This window comes from Oculina patagonica, chromosome 2 (assembly GCF_052425735.1).
Source record: "Oculina patagonica isolate OP01 chromosome 2, crgOcupat, whole genome shotgun sequence".
Taxonomy (NCBI): domain Eukaryota; kingdom Metazoa; phylum Cnidaria; class Anthozoa; order Scleractinia; family Oculinidae; genus Oculina; species Oculina patagonica.
In genome coordinates this window covers 11,049,599-11,058,683 of record NC_135759.1, presented here as the reverse complement: position 1 = coordinate 11,058,683, position 9,085 = coordinate 11,049,599, and the positions used below count along the sequence as shown (strand labels likewise).

At 39.2% G+C, this 9,085-nt stretch overlaps 1 protein-coding gene across 1 annotated transcript; it reads left to right on the top strand.

Moving 5' to 3' along the window:
• The first annotated feature begins 277 nt into the window (after nt 1-277).
• Nucleotides 278-8,798, top strand: LOC144643027 (4-hydroxybenzoate brominase (decarboxylating)-like). The gene is made up of 3 exons (XM_078502142.1): nt 278-339; nt 5,270-6,038; nt 7,583-8,798. Exons 2-3 carry the CDS (start codon nt 5,285-5,287, stop codon nt 8,521-8,523), a joined length of 1,695 nt encoding a protein of 564 aa, XP_078358268.1. The 5' UTR covers nt 278-339; nt 5,270-5,284; the 3' UTR covers nt 8,524-8,798.
• The last annotated feature ends 287 nt before the right edge of the window (nt 8,799-9,085 follow it).

Sequence of the window (9,085 nt, the reverse complement as noted above, 5' to 3'; positions counted from 1 at the left end):
TTCTCTGCAAGTGCTGCATGAAAAGTTCTAACTTCAGAATTCTTAGCTTTTCGCCGTTGGATTTGACGAGCTTGAATAACACAGAGAGGGGAAAATATTCCTAAGGTTTTGCTGCCGTTCTTGGCTTAAATGTATTTTTTTTTTCTATGCTTTGTTTGTGTAGACTGTCTAAGCCCGAACAGAAATCTCGGCAACCTTCAGCACATTTATATGCCCTGACAAACCAGAATACCGGGACACTGGACTAATGTCTTAAATCTACCGAACGGAATTTCTTCGTACAGAAGAGGTTCAGCTACAACTCTCCGTTGCTGCCTGATTTCACTAGAAGTTTTACAGGTAAGATTTCCTATTTGCTACCACCTTTGGCGACTTTTGTTCCAAAAATTATAGATTTACCACACCTAATCTCTAAGCTTTTTCTCCTGAAAAAATAGAATGCTTGCTCCTTTCGTCTTCAAAGCTAAGAAATATTATTAACCGATTCCTAGGCAGTGTGGTTAGTATTTCTTTGCGTTTCGCTTCAGACAAGTGAAGTATTCAGAGTATACTTGTGTTTCGGCAAGGAGTTTGCTATCGGCCGTCGGCCTGACAGGCCCGTAGTCAGACAATCTGATAACCGAGGCCCTTGTGTAGCGCCGAAGAAAGGGGGTCAAATTTCTAGAAGCCCGGGAATGAACTTCTTACAGGAACATGAAAAAAAAATTGTTTCAAGATTTTCACCGAGGCATTTGCCTCGGTTTGCCTTTTTTCGACTATTTTGCTTCTTTACAAGCGAAAGTAGGAGAATAGCAGTTATGTGGGGCAAAATTTGGAACCACATTCTTGTTAACTCTCAAGGGACTTTTTTAATTTCTCAAGGGACTGTTTTAATTTCTCAAGGGATTTCTTTCCGCTGTGGGTGATGAAAGGGTCTCTCATTCGTATTGCGTCAACACTTGCGATCTCGTGTTAAAAACGTGACTTGTCACATGTATAAACGTTATATAACAATTATTTTTATGCGTGAGTATCTCAAATCAAATCAACTAATCGAGAATGTGAGTGGTTCAGCCCATGAAGGCAACGTATAAGTCTTTCACAGTCTAATGTAACAATTACTTGTCAAGTCGTCTGCCGCCCCCTTATTAAAATATCTGTCAACGTCGTCGAGAATGTCGGCGATGCCATCAGATAAGCGTGATTAGCGCCTTCAAATTATATTTTTACTCTCACGAACATGAGTTTGAATTACCCTTTTGAACGAGCTGATCGGATGGTTTTTAAAATTTGATTTCTGCAAAGGCTGATTTTGTGTAAGGCTCAGGTCAGTCATTTAAAGGTCGTAGTTTTCGTCACTGGCACGATCGTCTGGCGTCTTTGGTGGTGTGATGTAATACTCTTCGACACCACTGGTGACTGGTGATAGATCACGCTCTTACCGAATCCCATCGGAAGCAACGCCAAAACATCTTTTCTTTCACAAACTATTCGTCGAATACACTCCCTTTGTTCGTCTTTAAATGTTTTGTGAACAAAACTCTTGAGAGATTTTCTAAAACCTAGAAGAACTCGCTTTCTACTTCATTCCGCTCAACCTGCTCTCAACACCCGCCATGATAACAATCATCTACCATTGTTTTTGTCTACGTGCGATATTTTTGGACCGGAAATTAGACTTGAACTCCATTAGCCAATCAGGATAGGGTTCTAATGCTGCCTTTTGTTTTCTGGCCAATCAGAAAAAAAGTCCAGATTATGGACTTTTTACAGACGACTCGACAAGTAATTGTATCAGGCGTTCATTTTTCCGTTGACCCCTCCGCCGCGAGAAAAATAACGCCTGATCGCAGGTTAAGTCTAAAGCGACGCTAATATGTTAACCTAAAACGATTAAGAACGCAAGTTTGTACTGGTACAAGCGTCTCACACACTAAAGCCGCGCTAATATTTAAGCTAAAGGATTTGTTTTCGCGACAATCGATTGCGTTAGTCACGCTAAACACGAGTAAATAATCATTTATTCGCGTTCTCAATTCAAGGGATTTCTTTTCGGTGTGAGTGAACAAAGCGTCAGTCAACACTTGAAGGCAATGTATAAGTCTTTCACAGACTAAAGCGACGCTAATAATGTAACCTAGAACGTAAGAACGCAAATTTGTACTTTTACAAGTCTTTCACTCTTTCACTCTTTCTTTGGACTGGTACAAGCGTCTCACACACTAAAGGAGCGCTAATATTTAACCTAAAACGATTAAGAACGCAAATTTGTACTTTTACAAGTCTTTCACATACTACAGCGGCGATTTGTTTTCGCGACAATCGATTGCGTTAGTCTCGCTAAACACGAGTAAATAATCATTTATTCGCGTTCTCAATTCTAGGGATTTCTTTTCGGTGTGGGCCGGGGGTGTGGGTATATATGAAGAATGTATTGAACCGCTGAACTGTTTGTTTGCTGTAGTAGGCCGGAATAAGCGTATACGTGACACGAGTACTACAGTATATTGAATGTGTCTTCGATTGGGTTTTCTTTGGCTCCTTAATTTGCGGTTGAGTTTTGTAAACAGCGCGTTGTTGACTTCTAGGTTGCAGTTTTAATTTAGAATGTGATGTGGAAGTGTAAAGTATTCAGGTAAGACTTCCACTCCTAAACAACATGAAAAGCCTCTTTCACCCTTTAGCAAAAGACTACTCCATACCACAATTGACTGCCAACAGATAGACCATAGCAAAATAGTCGTAGTCTCATAGAGACCTTTGATTCTAGCTACGGCCCTGCCTGACCTTAATTTCAAGTTCATGGTTTGTCCTCATTGTTTTTGTTGTTTGGGTTCCAAGCACGCTGTAGGAACCTTCGGAATTTTTCTTTGTTTTAGAGCTGTTGTTTTCCTGTTTATAGGTAGGTAGACAACTTTATTTAAAGAGGGTGGTACGTAACAGAAATTTCTGATAAACTAAATTGGTCTAAATTCACTCTAGTAAACTAAAAATCAATACTTACAATACAACTTATTAATCTAATCACAAAGCTAAAAATCTATAAAATGCTTAAAAACGAAATGAAAGAAAATGATATGTACATGAGTTAAAAACAAATTAAGCTATGATATACTGAGTTGAAAAATATTTTTAAACGCAGACTTAACGCTGATAGTGTTCTTCTTATGCACGTCCAGTGGAATCTTGCATTGTTTCCAGATTCTTTGTTGCCTTGGATGATCTTTGTTTTACGTCACTAATGAGCTCTTTCATGCACCAAAGATAAGCCTGTTTCATTATCCATTTCATAATCAACACCGATTAGTTGTTTTCAAAAAACAATAGGTCAAAGCAATAGGACAATTCTGACTAAGCCCCGAGGTCAAAGGGTGTCGCAAAACACACCAAATCTATTATCTTTCTTTGACCTCGATGTCATTTGTTTTCTTTTTTCTTTCTCAAAGTTTATTTTGCATACAAATTCTTCATTATCCTTCACGGAATTTTATGCATAATTAGGCACGTGTATGATCTGGTCGCTCGCTTTCATATTGGACGTATGTGTGTTCGATTTCGTTTGGCTAAGGTTGCTCACAGGTAAGAAACGGAGCTTTGTCTTGTTTACCGTTAGGTAAATAACCGATAATTACAAACACTTGAATGCAGTTTGTAAACTATCGCCGGAATTTCTAGGTTTGATGCAATGGATGTGTCGCAACTCATATTACACAGCCATGAAAATGTTTTTCAAATGCGAATATCTCGTTCAACAAATTCAATATTCCCTCGCATGTTTGCCAGAGTTTAATACCATGTGGGACATTTATTTCACCATCTATTTATCGTGTCTTTTTAAATTGCCAGGCTAAATTTTATTTTCGACAAATTTATGTTAATAGCCCAATTTCGATATTTTAAAATTCAGCTCTTAACAATAGACATCACTACGAGGCTCCGGGGAATAAACACCACAAGTTCTATAGTTTGGTCCCCGGAGCCTCGTCCTGAAGTCTATTGTTTTAGGCTGAATTTTAATATATCGAAATTGGGCTATTGGTTTTGCCTCAAAAATTAATTTTACTTGCCATTTTGAGCACCTTGATCACAGAGGTTTTCTTTCTCCTTCCTTCTTCTGAAGCGCAAAAACAACTCGTGTTCGCCGCTTCGCATTTTTTTTTATTGAGAAATAGCAAAGATAATACCTATGGAACCAGGGTACATCTTGAGTTAGTTTGTAAATTGAAATTAATAACAAAAGTTTTTAGGAGTGAAATATTTCCAGCTGTTATTTCATCCCTCATTGGAAATCGCTTAAAATCTGTTTCTACTCTTAAGGATCAAACCTTGTTTCTGACAAATGAAGTGTCCGACGGTTTGTTTCTGTATTGATACTGTAACCGAAAACTGATGCTCAGTTAAAATAGAAATTCGCATTCAGTTAATTATGGATTTATATGGCGTAAGCTGCGTTGTTTTGAGGATTAAAATTTACCGTCACAAACTTTAAATACAGTTGTTTGATGTCGTATCCAAGCTTTAAAAACAGATTAGAGACGGATATAGCAGAAAAACACACAACACAACACACGAGTATCAAGTCATGGTTTTTGTGAATGGCAGTCAACTTTCGAAACACGCTATTATTGAGCCAAATGTGGTGTAATTTTAAAATAACGTAATGTTTGGATTTTTTTCTTCACTCCCGACGAGAAAGACACTTGTCACTTTGACCAGATAACTGGTTGAATTATTCTGTTTGGTCGATCCTTTGATTTCCATCAACTTAAGTTTACTGATCTGGTTTTCGAGTTGGTGAGTTTTTAACTTACCTTAATTCTGCGCCTATTTGATTGCAGTCTTCTTATGCACCATATTGAATATAGGTTGTTACTGAAAAATATGTATAAACCTTACATAATAAGACCCAGACGCTTTTCAGGGAAACTTTTAAGTTGTTGTTGTTGTTGTACATACCCAAAAGCATTTACAAGATCAGCACTGAGCTGAGAGGAAAACTGTGCCCGAATGATAGTTATGGACAAGCTAATTCAGTTCGCATCGTTGGTGGCTTATGTTTTTTATTTTTGGACGTTTCAGTCAAACAGGTATAAATGCTACAGATAAACATTTTCTTAAAAATATTTGGTTTCTTCTAGACTTTAACTTGTGTAAAGCTGTTGGTTTCTTTTCATGTGCCACATTAAAAATGGAAAAGCTCTTTTAATTCTACTTTTAAACAAGTGAATTAATTCTACTTTTGAACAAGTAATGCAAATTGATTCAAACTTCCTTAACTTTCGTTTTCTAGTTGACTAATCGCAACATGACAGGTTGGAAGCCTGTGTTTAGAGACGTAATTGTGATAGGCGCTGGATGGTCGGGTCTGTTGGCTTGTAAAAGCATGAAAGAAGAAGGATTGACTGCTGTGGCTCTAGAAAAACGCTCTAATGTGGGAGGCCTGTGGTGCTATTCAGAGGATCCTGACGTCATCACCGTTATGCAGAACACCAAAACCACTTCGTCTTCCTCCGTAACAGAGATGTCTGACTTCCCTATGCCAGAGGAGATTGGCCAATTTCCAAAGCACGAGGATGTGCTGAATTATTTAAAGTCCTACTGCGATGCTTTCAATTTGTGGTCGCACATTCGTCTCGATCATTGTGTGATAGAAGTAACGAAAGAAGACGAACTTTGGCGAGTCAAGTGTGAAAACGGCAGACAGTTTACGAGCAAGTTTTTGATCATGTGTACTGGAAGTGTGCAGAAGCCAAACCGTGATCTGGAACAATCGATACTTCGGAACTTTGTCGGAGAAGTTCGCCACAGTTCCGAGTTGAAATCGTTCGTTCCCGAGCACGAAAATAAACGAGTCATGCTAATAGGCGGCGGTGAAACGGCCAGTGACGTCGTGGAGGAATGGTGTGATCACGTGTCGCGCCTTATTTGGTGTATACCACGTGGAATGCATTTCTTCCGAAAGTTTGCTAAGATCCTACCTAATCGCCGTCCTCAAGCCTTAGATAAAGCCTCCTCAAGAGTTATGAAGTTCATTGCTCCATATACGAAAAGCAAACCAGGTTTGGAAAGAGCAAGTAACGTGTTTGATTGATAACTAATCTGCTCTGTTGGCTTAAAAGCATATTCAAAGTTAAACGAAATATTTCTTGTCACAAGGTCTAAAAATGTTTCGTAACGTAGCCTGCAGAACAGGCGGCTTATTTTGCGGGTCGAAGTGCGAAGTGCGAGTTTTTATGCGGGTCGCGTGGAGGCGAGCGCGAAGCGCGAAGGAAAAATAAACCGCCTGTAGACACACCATTGTTTACGCTCTTCCAACCGTTCGCCTGGCGAATGGTTTTCAGTGATTGGCTCCTTTAAGCCACATGATGTTAAATATGTGAAAAAACAAAAAGGCGATCAAAGTGTTCGCTACCGCCCTCAATTTGTTTCCGGTTCCGTATGTTGAAGATTTTGAAAAAGGAGAAACAAAAGACGCGCATCGAAGCATTATTATAAAAGAAGGTTGTTTTGAGTCTGCTACCGACAGGCTTCGGTAAAAAACTTGATTTTATATCAGCTTTTTCCGAGAATCCTCGTGTTAGCAAACGGTAATTAATTTCACTTTATCTACATTTTAATCATGTGGTGCCAACGTAACACAGACAACAGAGGAGATAAACAGTAAAACCTAATCATCTAGCTCAAGAGACAAAGCGCTCGATCAAACTAATTCAAGAATCTACGACACAGAATGTCTCTCTAAAACCCAACTTTAAACTTTCTCTAAGTAAAGCTACAACAGCCTTTGGCGAAGCCGGACAAAGATAAATGTGTCATCCGTGATAAGATCACCTTGCAATAATATTTATTATCAGCCAGGCCCCGCATCAATTAGTAATCTGCATTTTCACAGCCGGAATATTTGTCAGACCTTGTACTTCCAGAGCGAAATTACTAAATGGAAACTGATGAAACAAAACTAACTGAACTAGCGAAACATGTGGCAAATTACAGATTTAGAGGTGTCAAACGAGACGACCAACTGTTTTCGCAGTACTGATACTTGAGACCTGTTTTCGCGCTAATAAATTTAAGCGTTCAGTGATTGGTCCTTTCTCAGTCTTTCATGTCAATCAAAAAAGTGGGCGGTAGAGCATGAACAATGATCTGGCTACAGGCGGTTTATTTTTCCCTCGCGCTTCGCGCGACCGCGCAATAAACCCCGCAAAAAATAAACCGCCTGTTCTGCAGGCTATTCGTAACGAAGCTTTCGACTGTCTCGCACAGTCTTCATCAGCGATTAAAGTGAACTCACGTTGTCACGTGAGTGCAAATTGTTTAATCACGTGACAACAGGTGGTCAAAAATGTCGGGAAGTCATAGTCAAAGTTATTACTTAAAACAGTTAAATGGACTGTTAATTAAACAATTTATTTAAAAAAGGACTTATTTTATTTGTGGTTGAAGACAAAAACTCGTTGATGGAAATGGTTGCTTCATGTTAGAAGAGCCATGCTAAACTGTTGTTCATATTTATACAGTCCAATTTGAGACGATCTTTGTATCAAAGCCTCGCACTCAAATAGTATCTAAAATTTCTGAAGCATTATTATTCCTTTTCTAGGCTTGTCCTGGATTTGCAACTGGACAACAAATGGCTCTCTCCTTGCTTATCAAGGACATGGTATTGCCGAGTGGAAAAATGACGCCCAATTCTTTCGCTTCTTCGTCAACAAAAATGGTCACGTCTTGGACCGAGTTGACTACCGACGCTGTTTTCCCAAGGGGGCCATCAAAAGCATCGAAGGCAAAAAAATTATCTTTTGTGATGGCACTGAAGAAGTTGTAGACATCATCATCCAGTGTACAGGCTACAAAACAGAATTTCCGCTCCTTCCGGTAGAATTTCAGACCGTGCCTCTAACACATAATTATAAGTACATCTTTAACGTGGAAGACCCAACGTTGGCATTCATCGGATACGTTCGGCCAGTAGTCGGCTCTATCGCAGGACTGGCCGAGATTCAGTCACGATTCGTCGGAAAAGTGTTCTCGGGAAAATGCTTTCTCCCACCGAAAGATCGACGCTACCAGGTAGCTATGGAAGACAAGGATTTCTGGGACGACTACTTCAAGGAATCTTCCCGAAGATTGGGCACATTGGTGGAAGCATACACCTACGGCGACGACATTGGAAGCCTTTGTGGAATAAAGCCAGACTACTGGAGGCTGTTTTGGCGGAACCCTCGAGGATGGCTGTTGGCCGTATTCGCGCCATTCGATGGCTGCTCGTTTCGACTGAACGAGCCAGAGAGTGAAGCGCGAGCTCTGCAGAATTTGAAGGCACAGATGAGCGACACACTGAGTCCCACGCACTTGCTTTTGATAGCTTTCCTGCGGTTCATTTGGTTCGACTTTTGGCTCAAGCTTCTCGGTGAGATCAAGTACAAGATTCAATGTGCTAAGTGGTGGAAGAGGATTAGGGATTGGCGACTGGTGCGGGTGTTGGATTGGTACTGGCAGGCTCCAAAGCGTTGGTTGTTCGATAGTAAAACTAGAGCTTAACGAATGCTCTTCGTCTCACATTTAATACAGTAAAAACCCGCGTATAAGAACCTAGGTTTTTTCAAGTTAGCCTAAACAGGTTCTTATATAAATGGTATTTAGTGTAGAGTGATTTCAGTTAACCCGTGAAATAGTTATTTCACTTTTAGATACTATTAGAGACTAATTCCATTGTTTTCTTTTGTTTAGTTTTAACTATTACGAACAAACTGGTAAATATTGTTTCACGGGTTAATTGAAATCACTCTAAAATTAGGCTTACTAGGTTCTTAATAAGGTTCTTTACTTTTGTTCAAGAAATAAAGTAGAATTTGTAAATGATCTGCTCTTTAATGTCCAATAACAGTATTCTTGAAGGCTTCGGTAAGCAAAATACTATACTATTTTAATCTGATTCCGTTAAAATCAAAACTATACTGTAACCTTCACTATAATTCCCAATAAATCTTGTAACTGTGCTGTAACTATAATGTGTACAGACTGTGTTATAAATATATTTTTGAGAAGATTTTTTAATTCTATTTTTTTGAGAAGATTTTTTTTTTTGAAAATAAGAACCTGT

Coding starts and splice junctions, on each gene's coding strand:
- LOC144643027 (XM_078502142.1), top strand. CDS start 5,285: ATGACAGGTTGGAAGCCTGTGTTTAGAGACGTAATTGTGATAGGCGCT. Junction 6,039..7,582: donor ATATACGAAAAGCAAACCAG/GTTTGGAAAGAG, acceptor TTCCTTTTCTAG/GCTTGTCCTGGATTTGCAAC.